General features: G+C 47.1%; 1 protein-coding gene across 3 annotated transcripts; it reads left to right on the plus strand.

Moving 5' to 3' along the window:
* Positions 1–10: 10 nt before the first annotated feature.
* si:dkeyp-27e10.3 (UPF0606 protein KIAA1549) lies at positions 11–21,104 on the plus strand. 3 transcript variants are annotated; one of them, XM_040048383.1, is made up of 21 exons: positions 11–1,272; positions 3,978–4,186; positions 6,993–8,276; positions 8,370–8,452; positions 9,217–9,516; positions 9,589–9,775; positions 9,865–9,924; positions 10,035–10,186; positions 10,284–10,461; positions 10,554–10,738; positions 10,890–11,095; positions 11,298–11,425; positions 11,547–11,561; positions 12,505–12,713; positions 12,800–13,035; positions 13,956–14,127; positions 14,365–14,550; positions 14,738–14,790; positions 14,872–14,999; positions 15,656–15,810; positions 15,897–21,104. In XM_040048383.1, the coding sequence occupies exons 2-21, from the start codon at positions 4,039–4,041 to the stop codon at positions 16,119–16,121; spliced, it is 4,290 nt and encodes a 1,429-aa protein (XP_039904317.1). In that variant the 5' UTR covers positions 11–1,272; positions 3,978–4,038; the 3' UTR covers positions 16,122–21,104. The 3 variants fall into 3 exon arrangements, with proteins under 3 accessions (XP_039904317.1, XP_039904319.1, XP_039904318.1); XM_040048385.1 differs by having other exon boundaries at positions 13,956–14,091; XM_040048384.1 differs by lacking the exon at positions 11,547–11,561.
* Positions 21,105–22,082: the final 978 nt, after the last annotated feature.

Genomic DNA, 22,082 nt, shown 5'->3' on the forward strand with positions numbered 1-22,082 from the left:
CTTCTATTATTTTCTGCTTCTCTGTGTGTATGTACCTGTGTGGGGGGAATTTATTCTACCTGTATTTGTATTTTTGTATGGGCTTTAGACAATATAAAGCGCCTTGAGGTCACTGTTGTTAATTTGGTGCTGTAAATAAAATGGAGTGATTCTTACTGGAGCCTTTTATTAATGTCTTTAGTTTGAGCTCTGTGGCTCTCTCAGCTGCAGGAAGATCTGATGTCACAGACTCTGAGTCTACCTTTCTTTTTATTTGGTGTCCTCATCCATAATTTCCTTAAACCAACAGTTTGAAAATTGAGTCATGTGATCACAGAATCCTGGTCGACCCCTCACAGACCCAAAGAAACGGCCGCGATCGTTAACTGAACTAAATATGAAACGTTACTGCAGACTCAAACTTCAGCACAGACAGGAACGTCCGTGACGTCGGTCCATTCAGAGCCGGCTTCCTCTATTATGGCTGCACTGTTGTCGAGTATCAGCTGTTCTCTGTAGGAGTGCTCAGTTCGTCTTTAAGGTGAAAATACGGAGGGTGACCTTCAACAGAAACAGCAGCATTCAAATAAACTGGTTGGTATCTTAATCTTTTCCAGTCTAACTGACCAATCAGAGCACTTTATTACTCACATTCACACACCTGAATTAAGTCAGCTGTTACCAAACACACACGCAGAGCCCAACTGACCACGGGATTCAAACCCACAACCTTCCTGCTAACCAGTGCACCGCTGTGCCCGTGGCCCAGGTCTGCATGAAGCATAAAAACATGAGCAGAGTCTCTGTGTGTGTGTGTGTGTGTGTGTGTGTGCGCGAGAGAGAGAGAGTGTGCGTGCGTGCGTGCGAGAGAGAGAGAGAGAGAGAGAGAGAGAGAGAGAGAGTGAGAGTGTTTTTGTTGGCTTCATAAAATAAAAGCTGAGCAGTTCTCTGCTGTTTTATTTTCATGGTCAGATCCGGCTGTCCTGGCCTTGTGCCGGTGCGGGTTCAAATAACGGTCCGTGTGTGAGAAGAAGCGACTTGCAGGTCGGGTCAGATGATGCTGGGAGGGGCCGGCTGGACTGGTACCGGGACCGGACGCGCTGTGAATGTGACGGGTTCGGACAGCACCGACACCACCGGGCGGTGGAGGCTGATTGCTGCTGTTTCCGAGGAGGAGAAGAGGAGGAGGTGTGATTCTGCGGGGACTCTCTGCCTCCTCCTTCCCCACGCAGGGAGCGCGCTGCGCGGCTTGGAGAGGCGTGACGCGCCCGAACCGCATCTCCAGGATGGCAGGTAGGTCTCCGCCGTGGCAGAGACTCAGTGAGAATAGCCCGGCTCGGCTCGGCTCGGCCCGGCCCGGCTTGCAGTCTGAATGTGATCCCGGGTCTGCGGCTCTGTGTGTCCGCGGCCGCTATAAGAAGCGAGGCTCCTTCAGCCGTGCACCGGAGGCAGCGTCGTCCTCACGGTAAACTGGGCCGTGCCGGACCGGACCGGAGCGTGCCGGGGGAAGGGGGGGGGGGCATATCAGCCCCGGACACGAACATGCGGGGCGGATGCAGCCTCCACCTCGCGGACTCGGCGGGCGGGTGGAGGCTGTTAGCATCTGTCCGATAATGGGGTCAATCTGAGAGGAGGCCGAGCCGAGCCGAGCCGAGCCGAGCCAGACCGGCAGAGGAGTGAGTGTTCTGGAAACGGAGCCGAGCAGAGCACAAAAACCCGGACTGACAGAGAATATACCAACCTGTGACTTTATTAGGCACAGTTGTGAAAGCCGGTCAGACAAACAGCTGGATACCTTTTAAATATTCACCGTCACGTATATGTGGTTTCACTTATTGATCGATGGTTGATTTATTGACTGATTGATCATTTTTGAAGGTTCTTTATGCAAACACGTGAAATCCTTCAAACCGACATTTTCATGTTTTGCGCAAACAGAAAAATCCCCGCAGGTGGAGGCGAGCCTGAAGCCTCCTGCTTCAGCCGCACACCCTCGTAGGCTCCGGGGTCTGGGACAGTGACCCATTTGTAATCGTGCTCTGCAGAGAAAGCAGAGCTCCCTTTTTGCTCGGTACTGAGGGGCTGTGAGGAGCAGCAAGGATCACGTGACACTGCGTGTAATCTCTTTATTAATATTACCTGAGAGCTGTCCTCAGCTCAGCCTGGTTAGGATGAGCTGACTCACAGGGAAGTGCTGATGTTAAAGTTGAGACGAGATCAGAAATATGTGCAGATTAAAGCCCCGCTAGCCTTCATCACAAACCTGGACACTGAAGTAATGAGTCAGTGGTCCAGATTCATCATCTTCACAGAGAAAGTGTTTCAGGTTCAGAGTTAGACTGTAGCCTAAGCCTAGATGTTCTGGGTTTATGTCCTCCATCCTTCCAGAATGAAGGATGTGAAGCTGCTGAAATCAGGTGATTCAGGTGTGAGGGTCCAGCAGCAGGTACATGTTTAACTGACCTTCTGATGGTGTGGCAGCCCTGATCCTGACCCCGCTCTGCATGCTGTCAGAAATGTCAGCTGTGATCTTCATTCAGACCTGAGCTGCTCTCGAAGCAACATCAGAGCATTTTTAGCGCTCCGTGTTTCAGTTTCAGAGGGGTTTTATCCCGGCTGAACAGCCCCAGTTTAAGGTACCTAATTCTTTACGAGTACAGTTTGAAATATTAGACTAACATCATTCTGTGTCTTTGTTGTCCCATCTATCCACCCGACCTCCTCCCTGCAGCCTTCAGCACCAGGAACACCCTAAAACCAGATGAATGAGCATGTTCCCCAGTCTTTAGGTCGTGGGTTTGTTATGGGGTGGCTTTAGACCAGGGGTGCCCAATCCCGGTCCTCGAGAGCTACCGTCCTGCAGCTTTTAGATGCATCCTTGTTCCCACACACCCGAATCAAATGAATGGCTTGTTATCAGGCCTTTGCCAAACATGGTGGCATGCTGAAGAGGTAATCAAACCATTTGATTCAGCTGTGTTGGAGTAGGGATGCATCTAAAAGCTGCAGGATAGTAGCTCTCGAGGACTGGGATTGGGCAGCCCTGCTTTAGACGTTTTCATGCTGTTTTCCAAAATAAGACATCAGGACATCACCTGCACCAAGCACTGCCACCACTAGAGGGCACAGTCACAGTAAAATGTTTGCTGCAGGGTAAAAACCTTCAGATCCTTTAAGCAGAGGATTTTGGGGGATTTTACCCCTGAACCGTAAAAGTCCGATGGGGTATGTCGTCATGGCACTGGGCGGGGGGGCAGCGAGGACACCCAAGTTTGTAAATGCAATAACTCAAGAATGAGGTGATGTAGGAGTTTGTTTATGCCATACGTGCATCTACTTGGAGTCTTTTGAGTCTTTGCTGCAAGTCTTTGTCTGTTTTCAAAGCAGCACGTCTGCTTCACAATGAATGCTTCTGCAGCACCGCCTGTCCCTGGGTTCCTACTTTTTCACTGCTTCAGAGTCTTCTCAGCTTCTTGCTGGACTGTAATGAGGCACTTTAGTGTTTTTCTTTCATCACTGTTACCTTTGCAGCAAAGCTCTCACAGACGGTGTGCATCGAGAATATTGGTCTCTCTCCTATCTGACAGCGTCAGTCCATAAACTGGTTTCAGCATCAGACCTAAACATCCACAGCAGGCCAGCTGTAGTCTGAGTTGGAGCAGGGAGGAGGTCAGGGTGGATGGAAGGGTATCAGAACTTGCTGGGACTTTAGTTCGGAGACAAAAGCTAATGCGTCAGGCTGATAGTTAGATTTGTTATTTCAAACTTTGATGAATTGTTTCAACTATGAACCTTCTCATCAGAGGGTCACACACTACTCCACACAACTTTACAGCCTTTATTTTTAAAGTAACTAACGATGAAGGTAAAAAAGAGTTTTAGCTGAATCTTTCCTGATCTGTTTGAGGATGTCATCATCCAGCATGAGAATGTTCTCCTGTGCTCGGTGAGAACCCTGCAGGACACACATTTTCTGACTGCTGTTCTATGCTACTCAGGTCCTCCTGAGGGGCCTTCGGCTCTTTGTAGCAGGACCGCACCGCCGGTCCTTTGAGGACGATGGACGTTGTGACCTCGCCAGGCCCCAGCTCCAGCACCAGGACCAGGATGGAACGCAGAACCTCGGCCTGCAGACAAACACTAGGTGTGGTCCTGCTGGTGGCTGGCACATTGGTTTCCATGGTGACCTCAAGCTCACCTGCTGCAGGTAAACTTACTAGGTGCTGTTAGCTGTTAATGTTGACCTCTGACCTCTGAGCCATCTGTACACAGCAGGAAATGAACATGGACTTCCTCAAAAGGACTGCAGTGCAGGAATCTTCTTCTGAGTCTCATTTTAGCTCCATATTGTCATCCTCCCACATTACTGACTCACACACACACAGAGTCACATGACCTGCTGATGTCAGACTGTGGAGGTTTACACTGACATCAGCTGATCAGATGTAGGCAGCAGGAAGCTGCTTCATCAAAAACAGCTCTCAGAGGTCAGCTGGTTGTGACTGTGTTGGTGTGATGTCACTTTTAGTCCTGAAACGTCACTCGACATTTCAGGACTTGTGTTAGAGATGACAGATTTGGGGAGTGTGTGTTTATTATAGCGCCCTCTGTGGATCACATGTTGCATTATGGATGTCAGATTTCAACCCATGGCTGTGTTTTAATTCAGACTGAAGATGAGTTTGTCCAACCTGATGAAGACGTAGAAACTTGTTTCAGTGCACTGAAAGAAAAACCACAAACATCACATGGTCATACATCCACAATGAAATGTAGCTCAATTCCCTGGGCTAATTTTTTTTATTCTCCACCTGCTCTTCTATAGAGCACCTGTGCCATGAGACGTCAGAGCTACGCAGATGTGAAATAAAACAGATGTGAGAGCTCAGCAAGCACATAATGAACGCTTAGTGAATAAAAAACTGTAAATAAACAAAGTGAAGTGGGAAGCCTGAGATGGTCTAAGCATGGGCAGAGGATGAAGATGGAGGAGAAAAGGAACACCTCAGAGGAGGTTCATGGATGTAGTGAAGGAGGACATGCTGAGTTGTCAGTGTGAGAGGAGGATGCTGGGAGATGGAGGCAGATGATCCACTTTGGCACCCCCTAATGGAAGCAGGTGAAAGAAGAATAAGGTTTACTGCTGAGGAGATTATCTATAATACTATCGTGTCATATTTGAGTAGATTTATATTTTAGACTGCAAATCAGAAGGACCCAATGCTTTAAAATAAATGTGATGGAGTACAGAAGCAGATGTGCTGCCATAAAACACCTGAGCCACAGCTGTTCTGCGAGGGCACCTCAGAGTCAAGAATAACAGGAGATGTTTCTCAGAGCTGAGAGCAGTAAATACAGGAGCTCAGATAAATGCAGGTTAACAGTTAGCCTAGTGCATCAATCTGAAGAGATTCTTTATAATTAAACAATCATAAATATTTTCTGCATCTATCGATCTATCAGTCTGTCTGTCTGTGTGTGAGAGGGCGTCGTCTCCTGAATACCAATGACTCGTCTCTGTTCTGCATGTGATGCTGCCGCAAAGCACGGCGTCACCACGGCAACAAGGCCAAGACCAGATGAAAGAGACCCAGTCAAGGCTGTGTGTGTGTGTGTGTGTGCGTACGTCATAAAGACAAATGGTTTTAAAGAGACTGCAAGGGAGGAAAAAGAGGAGTGTGTTTCTGCTGTGTGAATGAATGCTGTAAAGAAGCTGAACCAGCTCGGTCTCATTAAGGTGATCTGTGTTTGTGACGCTTTGTCATTTCAGAGTTTATTCTTTATTTTGTGCTGTGATCAGTTTCAAATCATAATTCAAAAATACTAATATGTTTGTAAAAACGAGTGTGCCACTGGCAGAGGTCAAAAGAAATGAAGTGCAAATACTTCATTACTGTACTTACTTACAGATTTTAGGTATCTGCACTTTTTTTTTGTGACGACTTTTTACTTTTACTCCCTACATTTTAAATAAGTATCTGAACTTTCTATTCCTTACATTTTCAAAACAGGCTCATTAGTTTTGGTTTACAGCCCTTTCTTTGAGCTGCTGTATTTCACAGGGAGAGAAAAGAAAGCTTACATGTTTTTGCATCAGATATTGGGTTTGTACATGTGAAATTATGTTTCTTCATATTGCGAATCATGCTGCTAAACAAACTGAGGTAGACTTAACTGAGTTATTTAAAGGCTGCATGAAAATCCTCTGCAAGTTAGTGCAGGATAAGCAGGTTAGTTTGCTGAACTGTGATGGATTTAAAGTAGAAAACAATGATATAAACGATATAAAGACAGCATAAACAGTGTACTGTCAGTGTATGGAAATCAGCCAGAACAACTCATGAAACATCTGCTCACATCTGGTTGAATTCAGGTGTGTAAATCCGCAAAGAGCAGCAGGTCAGCTGATCACAGCCTGTACATTAAGAAAATCTACTGGAGCTCTCAGTAGAAAGTATTGTGAGTTTGATTTTTTTCCTCACACTGAGCCACTAAAACTGATTTTTTTAGTGTTCCCCCACCTGCTGAATCCACTTTAACCCGTGACTGTAGTCATTTCCTGTTTAGAGCAAAGTCACCCTCTACAATGCAGGCACCAGAAAACAGAGATATATTTTTTATTTTCCTTCTTTTTGTTCAGATTAAAGCTGACTGCAATTAGAATAAAAAACAGACTAAAGTTTGTGTTCCCATCTACAGATACTATTTTACCTTTATGTTAATATAGCACAAAGTTCAGTTAGATTTGCACAAAAATAGAAACGTCCTCCATAGATCTGCTTTTACTTTCTTACTTTTTACTTAGGTTTATTCAGGGTCCCTAGGTTCTTACCAGTCCTCAGGTTCATTCGGGTCTTCAGGGTCTTCAGATTTGTTCATGTTTATCAGTTTCTTTCAGGGTCCTTCAGGTTTATTCCCTCGTGTTTGGTAACAATCTGGTTATGGCACACGCTCACTCTTTAGGTATAATGTTGAGCTTTTAAATTCACGACTTCTGTCCTTCTGGCCCACAGTTGTGCTGGAATTCAACAAAACGACTGATTCTTCGTCACATCCGTCATCACCATCATCATCCTCCACCTCTTCTAGACCCTCACCTCCCAGCCACCCCTCAGACTCTGGATACCACAGTAACGGTGGTGGTGCAGGCTCAGCAGAGGACCCAGACTCTGGTGCTCAGGGGATCCACCTCCTCCTGAGACCTCCAGACCTCCTGTCCCCCAGTCTACCTCCACCACTCCCCCCACATAGCCAGCCCACCCTCACTCCTCCTCCCCCCTGGGAACAGGGGCCCTCGCTGGAGGAGGCCTGGGGGTCTGGGGACTACCTGGAGACTCTGTCCTTCATGGTACCTGAAGGTGACGAGATGGCCCTCGCCACGCCACTGCCCAGCCACCCCTATGATGGGGACAATGGGGGGGACTGGGTCTCTTATGACACCTCCTTTCCTGCTCGCCCCACCCTCTCACTGTCATCCAAACTTCCCCTCTCCCCCTCCTCCTCAACCCCCAACATTCCCCTTCACACTCAGCCTGCCCATCCGGATGTCTTCCCCACCTGGGATGAGGACTATGACTTGGAGGACATGATCCCACTGGAGCCGACGGAGTTGCTGCTGCCCGACATGAACAGTCTGGAGTACTACACAAACCTGTTGGCTCGGGAGAGGGAGAAGGAGAGGGAGAGGGAGAGGGAGAAGGAGAAGGAGAGGGAAAAGGTAAATGAGAACGACTCCAAACCTGTCCTTACACCTACAGCAACACACACCCACCATCCTCCTTCTACCCCATCCTCGAGCCCCATTGCTCCTCTAGGATTGGAGCCTAAGCATCCCCCAAGACAGCCCACACCTCCCCTCACCCTTACACCTATCCTCACAGGTGAGGAGAAGACACCCGCTCCATCAGCCACCCCCAAGATCCCTTCCACCCCTACTGCTCTTGCTCCAAAACACAAAGACTATGTCTCGGTCCCAAGCAGGCACCCTTCCCGACCCCCGTCCAACACCACCAGCTGGGTGCCTCCCCCTCCGCCGCTGGGACCCCCCACCCGCCCTGAGAGGCCAGAGAGGCCCACAGTGGTCACTGAGATGCCAGCAAAGGCTCCTCCCACCAAGGCCGCAACCACTACTAAGGCTACCACGACAACAACCACCGCCATCATCACCACCACCCAAATCACAGCCATCAGCCTGACCAGAGCCCCTCCAGTCACCACGCCCAGAGTGGCCCAGACACCACCCACCAGACAATACCTGTGCAATGTCACCAAGCCAGAAATGTACCTGGTCAGAGTAGGTAAGAGCCTTAGAAGGTCATGTGACCGTACCTCCAGGTGCTGCACATTTTCTGTCTAATCACTGATGTCTTCCATGTTTGTGTGCCCTGCAGTCAGCTCCAAAGGCTCGTCTGCTGGTTTCAGTCAGGTCCGAGATCTTCTGAAAAAAGACTTCAACCGCTCAGTGGAGCTGCAGGTACAAACAGAATCGCTGCTTCTCAGATCTGCATGATTCCGTCCTGCTGATGCTGACTGTGGTTTCCCCTCACAGTCAAGCTCCTGCTTCACAGACTTCACATGAAACAGGCTAATCCCAGCCCGCCCTCTAACGTTCTCGCTCTGAAGTGTTTGTTTTTAGCTCATTCGGCTGCAGTCACAAGAATCACTACTCTATCTGCAGTACTGGTCAGAATTTAGTCAAACACACAGACAATGATCGGCTAATATTTGTCTTTCTCACTGGATTTTCTTTTCTGGTCATTAGTTTGTCCAAAGCAACCAACCAATGACCAGAGACTGATCTCTGTGTGTTACTGTGTCACTGACGTTCTGGTTCATGCTTATGTGGAGTTTGCGTTGTGCTGGGAGCCAGTCATTTATTAACTTTGTAATAGTGAACTCTGTTTCTAAGCTAATGTTAGCTTGTTGTTTACTGGGAGCAGAGGCATCGAGACACTCGGAGTATAAACCTGACATCCTTTAGATTTTAGTCTTTCACATAGAAATCAGTCCACAGACTGTTAGAGGCAGCAGGAGAAGGTCCAAGCTTTTAAATTACACAAAAATCAATAAAAACCATTTAATCCACGAAAATATGCCATCTGATGCATACTTTTCTTTATTTTTTTAATGCCTTCTCTTTCATTTATTCATTTACTTTACTGAATCCTTATTAGATATTAAGCTAAACTTACAAATTGTTAATAACTTTCCACTCTCCCCTGGTTGTTTCCTTTTCAGTTCCTAAGAACTCCATCCAGTTTTGCCTTTCGCGTTGTGTCGGGACCGCTGATCTTCACTGCCATGTCCGTCATCAATGCCCTCCGCCGACCGCCGCCACGCTTCGGCCCCATTCCCACAGTTTCACCACTGTACACTATACCTGACCTCAGGTATCAGATCCACTCTGTGCTGCAGTTTGTTCCCACTCATGTTGACATCCGAGTCTGCAACTTCAGTGAACGGGTGGAGAGAGGGCTCACCATGGCGTACGCAGAGACACGGAAGAGATTACACGAGGGAGGGAACGCCACCGTACAGGTGAGTCTGCCTCGTGTGTGGTCACCATTTAAAGCCGTTCGCTTTTCTAATTTCTTTTACTTCTTCACACAGTTGCTGAACATCACCATAAGTGTGGCCCGGCCAGCGGTGGAGCAGAAGGTTCCTGTCGACATCACGTTTGCGGTGCGGGATGGCCGGGGCTACCTGCCGGGGTCAGAGGTCAGTGAACACCTGAGGAAGCTCAGCCTGGTGGAGTTCAGCTTCTACGTGGGATTTCCTGCGCTGCAGATCGCTGAACGTACGAAACGATACACAAACCCATCACACGTCACAGTAAACATTAAACCGACAATATGTAAAGCGTTTTTATCAAACTTCTGTTAACAGCCTTTCACTACCCTGAGCTCAACACTTCACACCACCTGCGCTCCACCTGGGTCCGTACAGGTAAGAAACCCACTCTCTTTTTTTTACATTTTGGTATGATGTTTTTGTACTGTGTGGATGATGGTATGTGTTAGCTTCGCTCTGACGAACTCCCCTTTGTGTGGTATCAGTCCTGCTGGGAGTTCAGGAGCAGCTGGTGGCCGAGAGAAGCTTTAAGGCTCGTCTGGAGAGACGCCTAGCTCTGCTGTTGGAGGAGGGACTGCAGGAAACCAGTAGGAGGCGCTGGAAGAGAGCCACAGCAGTGGGCAACAACAGTCTACAGGTACACACACAAGGCAATGATGGCTGATGTATTGCCACCAGAGAGAGGTGTGTGTACCTGTACAATGTGAATGTGCACTGAACCGGTTGTGTCTCAGGTGGTGCGGGTCTCCAGGCTGTCAGGGGCAGAGCGCCCTCTGGAGGTATTTTACTTTGTGGAGGGTCCCGGTGGAGAGAGGGTCCCTGCTGAGGTGACCGCCGCCACTCTGAACCGTGTGGACCTTCAAAGGGCCGCCATTGTCCTTGGACACCGTGTGCAGAGACCGCTGGCCCAACGTGAGTCCAATGCTGAGTGTGTCCAAACTGCTTCTGATTGGTTCAGAAAGTGTCATATTGATAAAGTTTGATCTTTTTGATTCTGTTTCCAGCTGTGGAGACGATCTCTGTCCCTCCAGCTGAGACTCAGAGCAGCAGCATCTGGCTGATTGTCGGTGTTGTTGTCCCGGTCGTACTGGCCGTCTTCATCATCATCATCCTGTACTGGAAGCTCTGCGGTTCCGAGAAGCTTGAGTTCCAGCCGGACGCCATTAACACCATCCAGCAGAGGCAAAAGGTCAGAGGTCAACAAAAAGGACTTGCACTTTAAAATTAACAGGCGATGACACCTGGTGTTTTCTGTCCTCTGTGTTTGCAATCTTAGGATTTTAGCCACCAACATGATGTTTTTGTTACCTTACTGACCCCTGATCCATATCCTCTGTCAGCTTCAGGCTCCCAGCGTTAAAGGCTTCGACTTTGCAAAGCTTCACCTGGGTCAGCACAGTAAGGATGACATCATGGTGATCCAGGAGTCCGGTCCACTTCCTGCACCAGTAAAGGAAGCCACGCCCTCCGATGGCGGAGACCTCAACACCCCCAAATCCAAAGGATCATCCACCAAGGTGTCGCGGCCAAGCCGCCGCAGGGGGAGGTTAGAAATATGTTGTGACTTATTAAACAAACTTGTTAAAAATATAGAATATAAACTTCACTGGCTCGTTGACACGATTATTTTTCATTCAGAGAAACCGTCGACATCGAACATTTTTACTGAAGTATCTCAAAATTTTACTTAATCCAGCAGGGACTAGACAGTGAAACTTTTATGACTCACCTGTTGTGTCCATTGTCAGGCTCAGCCCATCAGATGGCGACTCGTTAGGAAGCGACCAATCGAGCGGCAGGGAGTCAGCAGAAGAAAGCACCCGACCTGTGGCCACACCCAGCGAGGGGAAACAGCACAGGAAGACACCCAAAAATGGTGAGAGCCACAGTGACATAATCAGCTTTAGTATTTGTAATGAATAGGCTGTAAACAAAGGATGGAGGCTCTGCTCTGTTCAAACTTTGTCTTTTCTGTTTAATGCACTGCCTACTTGAAGGGAGGAGCAAAATGGGTAGGTTACGATGCCAACACATTACCACCTTCTCACACACCGATCTCCAATCCACATTTCCTATCAACACGTGAAGCATTGCGATGCTGCAGAGACAGAGCTAATTATGTCTCCAAGAGCTCAACCTTTAAATTCACAGATTAAACAATAATAATAATTAATCTGTGACTGTGTCAAATCGATCCGTCTCCAGTAATCACAGTACCAGCGACAACAATACCTTAACTCATAAAGGGAAGAACAGGTCCTGGTTTATGAGGCGAGTCATCAGCAGTAAGCTAAATCTGAATACTGATCATCACTAAATGATGGAGCGAATTTTACTTTCCACTCTTACTTTATTAACTTCTCTTTTTTCTTATTCTTGTACACTTGGAATATACATGCTTGTTGTCTAAATGTTTATATTCAGACTTCTCTATAGTTTGAAGGTTATTTCTGGTAAAATAATTTCTCTGACAGTAACAAACACAACCCTGAGTAATGCTGAAGATCTGACCGCAGTTGTGGCTGAAGCATCGCTGCCACTCTGTCAGCCTCCTGGATGTCCTCTGCATGTGACCTCTGACCTCTGTGCTGGGGGTCTTGGTCTGTCTGAGGGATTTCCCTCATTCTCTCTTTGTTTCTTCTGCTGCTTGTTCTGGGAAAAAGGTTTTTTCTCCCACTTTTTCATCATTATCCTTATCATCGCCATCTTCATCTCCTTGTTGGTTGCTTGTCACTTTTTATCCTTCTGCAGTAACTGCAGCTCTGCACACATAAACACGTTTATTTCTGCTGTAAAGCTTTAACATGGAAGTCTATGGGACTGACCTACTCGCTCTGCAAGCTTTCAGTAGATGGTCACTGGTGAAATGCATCCTGGGAGTCTGAGCTTTCACTTCTCTGTTGGTCTTTAAGTCTCCTTTCACTTTTTTCTGTCCTCTGACCTATCCTTCCACAGGTGCTCCATCAGGCAGCGGCCCGGACGAACTGCTGTCCTCGTCCTCCATCTTTGACCATGTGGACCGCCTGTCCCGCGGGTCGTCTGACGGCACCCGTCGTCAGGCCAACAAGGTGCAGCTCATCGCCATGCAGCCACGTCCGAGCCCACCGCAGCCACACGCCCCATCACAGCCAAGCCCCTCCCTCACTGAAAAGGTCAACACAGAGGTGAGTGGACAACAAAAATACATCTAGTCACAGCTTGCCATGAGGTCATCATCATTAACTGTAGTCAACCGTCTCTGTTCCTGCAGGTGGCGCTGCGGCACAAGTCAGAGATCGAGCATCACCGGAACAAACTGCGACAGCGTGCTAAGAGGCGGGGCCAGTGCGAGTTTCCCTCCATGGATGACATCATGGACGCATTTGGAGATGGTCCAGTTCAGAGTGAGGCGGCACAGCGACTCTACAGCTCTGCCCATGACCACATGGACTGCATCCTGCAGGCCGATGCTGCCTCACCCCCAACTCCCACCGACTCCAGGAAAAGGTCAGACCCTACCTGAGGTGAAAAAAGAATATTTCATTCTCCATGAACAGCTGCTTCTATGTGACTAAAGCGAAAGCTGACTCAGTTCCCTCAAAGACAAACGTGTTCTCAGACTTCCTTGACGCATGCTCAGTCACACAGGTAAGGAAATCCCAGAAAGTTGATTCTGTTCATCTGGACGCAGCATTACATTTGCATAATGACCAAAACTTGCAGCACTGATTTAATTGATTGTACAGTTTATAAGGTTGGGGGAACCTGCAGGCAGCAAAGACAGAAGACGTGGATGATGATGAAATGTTTCTCTCACTGAAAACACTACATCCAGATGAATGGGACTGATGTCCTCAGAGGGTCTGAAGGACACATAGTCAATACTCTTGTCAGTCCTTCAGGGTTGGTGCATGTCTTTGATCCTGTAGGTAATATTCATGAACATGACCTCAAAGGGTAGCCAGGGTGAAGAAGGTGTGCATTTTGGGAATCTTAGCATTTTATCCCTGCTCTTTGCAAATGATGTAGGTCTTGGAGGCTGTGTGGACAATAGCTGATTTTTCTCTTTGGGCTCGCGGACAAAGGGGAAGGTGGAGCTTGAGATGGACTGGTGGATTGGTGCTCCATGCAGGAGTTGTACCGTACTGCTGCTGTGAGGTTAAGAAAGAGAGCTTAGCTCGAAGATGTCCGTTTCAACCTGACACAGGAGGAGCTCAGAATCGAGCCGTGCTCCTTCTCAGTCTGATCAGTGCCTCCTGAGCACCTCCAGACATGCCCAGTTGGGAGGAGGCCCTGCAGGAGACCTCAAACTCTAGAGAAATCATATTTAAGACATACCAACCGCATCCCTGTTAGCACCAAAGCTAAGCTCATTATTGTCCCATCTGTTTCCAGGCTGACTGTAAACTCTTGTGTTTTTTTGCCAGAGGGAGGCGCTCTCCTAGGAGTCGGCGGGCTCAGCCAGGACCTGGAAGTCTTCCTGACACAGACAGAGACCGGCTGCTCACCGATCAGAGCGCCACCTACAGGAAATACCCCGGACTCAACAACGTGGCCTACATGGTGAGGCAAACAAAATTTAACCATCAAATAAGCAAGGTAGGTGTGAGCTGGATATGTTGCCTGTTCTAAGCATTCACAGACACACATAATGTTTGAGTGTTTGGAGGTACACGGCTGATCTGATCTGTTACTGATGGTGTCGTCAGCATGACGTGGACAGAGCTGTACACTGTTACTGAACTCTGAGTGACACAGGAAGTCTTTTTGAGCCCTGTGGACTTTTTTTGTAAGACAGCAGAGCGCTGACTTGATGTTCTACTTCATTTCCTACAGTCGGACCCCGACCTGCCCCCGGACCACGGCAGCCCCTCCCCCACTGACGAGGTCTTTGACCCTGCCCCGGCTCCGCCACCCTACATGCCCCCCCAGCCCTCCATTGAAGAGGCCCGGCAGCAGATGCACTCTCTTCTGGATGACGCCTTCGCCCTGGTGTCGCCGTCCTCGCAGGGCAGCGCCGGGGTAAGCTCTGCCCTGCCCAGCCCCTCCCCTCAGAGCTGGCCCCCAAACCAGCAGTGGGGCTCTTACCCAGCAGCCCCCCCTCACAGCCCCTTCTCTGCAGTGAGTGTGTGGACCTGCAGATGAAGCAGATACTTCTGTCAGGAACTCGTGCTCTGGTTTAATTTTCTTCTTTCTCTTCTTCCTGCAGAGATATGCAGAGCTGGGGATGTCCCCCACCTCAGTCCAGGGCCTCCTGCAGAGGTTAGTATCAGAATACAGAAGACTTGGTCCAGTCTGAGTACTAGGTCAGAACCAGAGCTCATTCTCTGTGTGTTTCTACAGGCAGGGGCTGAGCTCAGGAGGGTATGTGTCTACTGGAGATCAGCTGCAGGAGTCCATTTACTCCAACAGGGGGCAGTATGAGGACCCACCCTCCTCCTCTAGACCTCGACCTGTAGGAGGGAGCACAGGTACAGTCACAGCCATCAACAAATAACAGCTCACCGTGCTTTCAGTTTATATGACCTGACAGCAGGTATCAACTTTTCATGATGGGGGGTTCATAGAAGTCACTGCAGCTATAAACGTGACCGGCCCCCTGCTGGGCAGCGACAGCACTGAGGATGGCCTCAGTGAGTCAATAAATACATTCAGTTCTGTAACTTTATGCCATGAAATATACAGATTAAAGTAAAATGAATGAATCAAATCTGAGTCTAAAATATTCTCCTCTTATTTTCACTTTCTGACGTGTTTTAGATCCTGAACTTGTCTCAAACAGTCAAACTGTGCAGAGGTAATGCATAATACAGCTGACTGGTCGTGCGGTAGAGGCTGCCCTCTGGTGGTGCCATACACTACAACAAAGATACAGCATTTCTAACAGTTTAGGAAAGAAAGAATTATCATTTTCTCAAGATTTCTGAAAAGAATCATATTGTGTGTGAATACCCAGAGACTGTAGATTAGGTTAGTTAATGTGGGACGAGGCATTTTTTTCTCATGACTCTGACAATAAAGCCAAAGGTAACAAACCTCACATGACTTTGTCTGTATTCAGTTTGTTTCCACACAGGCTGATGATTTACTAATGTTGTATCTGCTGACTGGTTTCACTGACCTCCAGGTGCACAGCTCCATCACCTGACCCAGGTGGGTCTGTCCAGTCAGATTGGTGCATACCCTGGGGTGGGTCGCAGCATGTCGGGCCCCACTGGCTCTAGCTGGAATCAGCAGCATTCAGACCAGGACCTTTCCAGGCCGGGAGCCAGCAGAGAGAGCGTGAGTGGTGAAATCAGTAAAGAAAATAGCTTGGTGGTGCACAGGTGGAGCTGAAATGTCTCACCCTTTCTCCTTTCTTTTCACAGGTGATGTCCTTTCCTGAGTTCTCCTCTTCCTCTGTTTTCCAGATGCCCAGCTCCTCATTGCGGGACCCGTCAGCTCCACCTCTCCTCCTGACCTCGCCTACTCCAGAATATCCGCCTGAGGATGCATCACCATCCGCCCACACCTCCGCCTCTCTTATAAAGGCCATCAGGGAGGAGCTGCGACGTCTCGCACAGAAACAGGCGGCAGTGACCAGCTACCCGTAAACTGGTTTGGACCGCTTTGGATCAGGACTCAGCTGGTTTTGAAAGTTTTAAACCACATAGAACCTGAAAGGTCTAAGGGAAACCATGAAACTAACCAATTTACACTCTGGGCTCTGTTGAGCTAGTGTACGTCTGTGCCGGTAAACCCAAAACAAGTCTGGACCACAATCCATGTCTGAAAACTTGGACGTCTCTCCTGGAGACCTCCGGTACTTTACAGGGTCCTGAACTGTCTGTCCGTCACTCTAGGCTCTGTTTCATTAGACATGAGTTTGACCTGTATTTTCCACTGAAGTGCTTCCTAAAGAGCATCATTAATGATCATCCTTCCTGAACCTCTTGATTCAGTCGTTACTTTTTAGACATCTGGAGCGGCAATTCATTCCTGAACTTGTGGAGTAGATGGTCCTTGATGGTCTTCAACCCGATTGGCCTCTTGGTCTTCTGGAATTTAGTCATTGGAGAGTTCATTCTGGCCTCCTGGAGTTCTTGAGGGTTTTGAGGGGTTTGGTCCAGCCTAATATTGGGGGACAGTTGGAGCAGCTGCTTTTATTAAACCCAGTTCTAACTGCAAGATCAGTATTTGAGACCAGTTTAGAGTGAACTTTATGTTGACTGCACCAGCCAGCCTTAACTATGCCCGGTGGTAGCAAGCTCGTTTACTCGAACATGCACATGAAGATGGGTGTTGCGTAACAGCAAGCATTCTTGCTAACTGTTTACTTTTGGTGTTTTAGTGGTTAACACATTTACTTGGGAAATAAAAGGTCACTGGTTTAATTCTAGTTGCTTGAGGAAGGGCCTTCATTGTAAACCTCTACCACATCAAACTTGTACAGCTGTTGTGACCCCCTGTAGTAAGAGAGCAGCTAAAAACAGCTTTTTTAAATTTAGATGAAAGTAAATTTTAAAAAAAATTACTACAAATAAGAAAATTGAAACATCATTAGTTATCTCAAGGACACACTGATCGCCAAGCAGTCTAACGTGATAGAACATGAGAAGCATGGCATTAGGACCTAAATAAGTCATTTTATTGACCGGGCATAGACAGAAGACCTCCTGGGTAAAACAAGGATATGGTCATGTAATTGTTGATGCTCATGAAGCACAAGTGTGATAAAGTGCAGCACCACTAAATGCTCGGTCATGAACCAACTCAAACTTTAAGGTTCTCCAGTCAGTTCAAACAGATCAAGAGAGTCAACTCCTCGTCGTTGTATCTGTAACAGTCTGTCTAGCTTGCTTGTTGTAAAATTAATTTATTGCTCATAGAAACAAATGCACAGTGGCTCCGTGCCTCAGAGGGTCCTGGTTTTGAGCTTGGGTCGGACCTGCTATGCAGTGGTTGTATGTTTTTGTTGTGCTGGTGAAGTTTTCTCCGGGAGCTCGGGTTTTCTCAGTGTTGATGAATGTACTAGGTCAGGTAGCTTATCTTGTTTCAAATCTGTCTGCTAAAAGAGTGTATAGTTCTCAACAATTTCATTTTCTGGTTTGAAGAACATGCCAAGATTTGCAAGAAGACTTAAGGCTGAATGGTGCAACTACCAATACTTCTCAGGCCTGACTTAGAACATCAGGTTATGAATACCTTCTTAAGTTAGTGCAACCAACCTTTGGAGAAGAACTTCCTTCTAGTCTTTCAGAACTTCGTGATCGTTCCTGGAGTTCTAGAGTAAATGGATCTCCAGGGAATCTATCCGATGGAACCTCTGCGAAGTGCTGTCCTTAATGGCCTTCTGGTGGTTCATCCTATTGGGGTAGATGGTTATTCTTGACCTTTTGAGTGGATATTTCCCTCTGGACCAATTCCTCCTAAAGTTCTGAAGTGGATTGATTCTCTGGACCTTCTGTGGTGCTAACTGTCAGCCTCATACCATCTTGTCATTAACCACTAATTGCCTTCCACACTCCCATCAGCCACGGTGGTCAGGTGTCTGTTCATAAACCATATCAATGAGGTCTTTGCACTGTCGACAGCTGGAGGTGCCGCACAGTTCCTGCTGCACGGGGATGCAAAACAAGAAAAATAATATTTATAGCTATCTATAAGAATGAATAAATATATGTAAAGAGATAGAATCCCAATGAGCACAATATTAATGTAAGAGTTATTACTGGAGTATTGAGATGTTACTTATTTTTTATTGCTTATATATGAAAGTATACTTTAAATGCTTTATTTTGATCAAAAAAAGACCAAACTACTGTTCTATGGTTGTAATCCTCTTGTGTTTAAGCTCACTGTAGATTTTGAGCTAACATTTGTTTCTCTGTGGAAACGTTGCTTAGCATAGCCGCTTGCTCGCTCGCTCGCGTGTTCATGTATCGGTGGCAATGAAAAATAATTCAGCTAATGCATTGCTTTGGTATTGAGCTTTTTGTCGCTGATTTGTTGCATCCATCAGTCTGTGAGCAGAGCGCTGTAGACAAGTGGGTAAAAAGTGTTTGTCAGAGAGGGGAACTAGTCGTTCATCACCGCCGCAAGGTGGTTCTTCCTCAGAGGAGAGCTGCTTCATAAACTCACTGAGAGATGTCTCGTCAGAGCTGCCTGATGATCCTGATGAAGGGAAAAGCAAATAGTGATAAGGTTTATATTTCCAGGACTCCAGGCTGATCTTTTGTCTCACATGTAGAACACGTCAGGAAGTGCTCATTTCAGCTGTACTCTTCAGTGATACTCTGAGTACACTGTGTGGTTCAGGTGAGGGATCTGCCCAGGAAATTTCCCATTATGTTAGCTTCATTGTTCTCACATGAACTACAGACTTCATGCCAGGACATTGCAGGTAAAGTGTTAATGTTTAACCTGCAGCTCTTTCTGGCGATTAAGAGCATAAATAACTTTTCTTTGTTCCAGGCTGTGGCTGAATCCTCACACTCCCCTGAAAGGTTCACACCATTTCATCAGGGGAGGAAAATAAGGTTTGTCATTACTGACCTTTTATACTATTGAATATTTTTATTTTTATTATTGACCTTGTCCAGTGAGTGAAGTCTGCAGAACCTTCTGGAAGCTTGTAGAAGACCGCTTTGCAGACATGATTGTAGATCCAGAGAAATGTCTCTCCATGTGGACCTCCTGATATTGTCTCTGCATCTATTGTTTCAACCTTTAGTTTCATGTCCTGGCTGCATAGCTGAGCGGCTGGTTCCTCTCTTTGCTGATTGGCTGTCCTCTCTGTGGTGTGTTGGTGGTCGGTCACTCATGGTGAAGGTTTGTTTGCATCTGCTCTCTGCTCTTCTTCAGCATGTTCAACTAAGTTTGAGGCTTTAGCTATTTGTGGTGTTGCAGTTAATGTTTAGCATGCTGCCAAAAGATGTAAAAAAAAAGTGAAGAATCGTTCCACATCCAGTTAAGAGTGAGCAAAGAGTGATTCATGTCACAGTGCCATGAAAGCACCGTTCATCCAAGCACAGCCGGAAAAAACACACCATGAGAACCATCATGTTTTTGTTTTTTAGGAGATTTTTGAGTCTGAATGAAGATGCTTATGGATGGAGTGGATATGATGTTGAATAGAAACCTATTATATACGGAAAAGATTTTATCTGTGATTGTTCTGCTGAACAGACTCAAAGACACAACACATTCGTCATGAACCAGAAACCAACCGCAGAACTCTTTACCTGCTACAGACGATCTGATTGGACCTAGCACCTGTCAGTCACGCTGTAGGACTCAGCAATGCCTACAGGATCAAATGGTGCTAATTCAACGACTCAAGGTGTCTGAAACGATCAGATCACCCCAAAAATGGAAAATAATCCTGCAGGTGTCCGAATAGCAAAGAAAAGTCTGACTTCTCAGCAAACTCTTCATAAACTTCTCCTGAATGTTTCTGTTTTCCAGAGACTCTGTTTTCTAGACCTGTGATCCTCAGTAAGAGTCCAGCAGATGAGCAGACGCTCAGAGGATGATTTTTCATGACAAAACTACTGATCAGCACTCTGAGACCTGTTTGCGGGGGTCACGGTTGCTCCCCTCCCTGCAGGCCGAGCCGGTCCAGTTGCTGTTGTGGACAAAAAATATGAAACTGTGGAGGTATTGTACAGACGAGACAGGAGCTGTAACTTTCCATTTCGACTTTATTCATCTCCACACAACAACTGAACACATTGTGCCAAAAACCAGCAGAACCTCTCCTCCCGACCTTGGTGTGAGTGGAGCCCTCTGGTGGGCCACCACAAAACTGCAAAAACTGCTGCAGAGCAGATCAGCAGCTGCAGGTGGAGGTGATGGAGTCACGGCACAGGAAGCATGTGGTCAGCTGATCATTAGCTTTAGTGGGGAGAACTTTGAAAACAGATCTTTGAGACAGATCATTTGACAAACAGATCTGGCGCAGACTGCAGCTGTCGGTGGATCTCCTTCAGAAGCTTTTAAAACAAACCTGCTGCTGCATTGGCACATTTTTAAAACTTCTCAGTTTCAACTTTGTTCTGTTGTTTTTGAACAGAGTTTAAAGGATCTGATAATTATTTGTTTCAAAATTTTAAACCGATTCTATGTTTTAGCTGCTATTCCAGCTTTTCCTGTTATCTCAAACTGCCCGCTAAAATAAGAGCTTGGACAAGCTTTCCCCTGCCAAAATCAGTAGCTGTATCTGCACCAGCAATTGAAACTGTTTTCAGGTGTTGACCTTTGACCTGCAGAGAGCTTTGCTTTCGCCAGGGTTTCAGATCTCCCCTCTGTCAGTAGTTTTGTCATGAATGAACTTCTGTACGGCTGCTCCGAGTCGAACCACATTCCTGTTGTTCCTCTTCAGGCTCCGTTTCCACGCACCGCCTTGCCGATTTACACACTTACACCAGGTGAGAGCAGGCCCCAGGTGTGGTTCAGGTAACTTGGTGATGCTGCTTCATGGAAACAGAGCCTGGGGGAATTCTTTTAATGTCGAGTCAGTGAGCTGGGAACACTGCCAGCAGCCTCACCTGTTCCACAGTGGCCAGATGAGTGTGCCGCTAACCTGTGCGGGTCACATTGATAGGATCTGTTCTACCCTGCCTCTGTGTGAGCTGCACCCTGTGGTGTTTCAAGTCTGACAGACTGTGTTCAAAACATTAAAGAGACATGTTCAGATTCAGAGAGGCTGACGGCTTTTTCTTCATCCTTCGATGATTCAGTTTTCCTCTGATGCGCTGCACAGCATCTAATCTGTCTGATCCCTCTAATCGGCCAACGCCTCATTCCAAAACCACACAGCTCTGCATATGGAGGCCCATTTCTGGCACAATGACACTGACTCATGGGACAGAGTCACCAAGTTTAATAGCAATACTGTAACCTAAACAAACAGCTCATTTCTAGAAAGATCTGAAGTTTAGGAACAATTTGTTAAGAATAAAGTCATAAGCACACAAATCCTCATTAACATTATTTACATTTTAAATCTGGTGTCAGCAGGGATAGCGAGCTATCGCCTGCATCCACAGACTGTACGGGAGCGTCTCTTTCTCTCACTCACACACACACATCCTTCCTGGATGGTCTGTTAACACAGTAACCTCACAGTAGTCACATGACGCCATTAAAAATGCTCCAAAAGGCTCCAACAGCACAAACACAGTCCAGCAGTCCAGTTAGCAGACAGCTAACAACTACACCAGCCTGTGTGATCATCCACTTGCCAGTCAAAGAGGCCACGCCCCCTGATTTATACAGGTGAGTTTAGGAACCATCCTCCCCCCTTGGAGTTGTTATAAAGGAGGAATTTATCTATAAAGACATGATGAGATTGTGTATCAGGTTTTAAGCATGTTTATTTCTGCTGCAAAGTTTTAACATGGGAGTTTACGGGCACTGACTCACTGCTGCCACTGCTGGACCTCAGAGGAACTGCAGGGATCTGTCTGTAATTACTGTCAGTGCCAGCAGGGGGAGCTTCAGGACTAAAGTTTAAATATTTGTGCTCTAACTTTCATAAAGTGAAAATATTCCAGAGGAATGTGTGATGGGTT

Source organism: Simochromis diagramma, unplaced genomic scaffold (genome assembly GCF_900408965.1).
Source record: "Simochromis diagramma unplaced genomic scaffold, fSimDia1.1 OVJJ01000557.1, whole genome shotgun sequence".
NCBI classification, from domain to species: Eukaryota; Metazoa; Chordata; class Actinopteri; order Cichliformes; family Cichlidae; genus Simochromis; species Simochromis diagramma.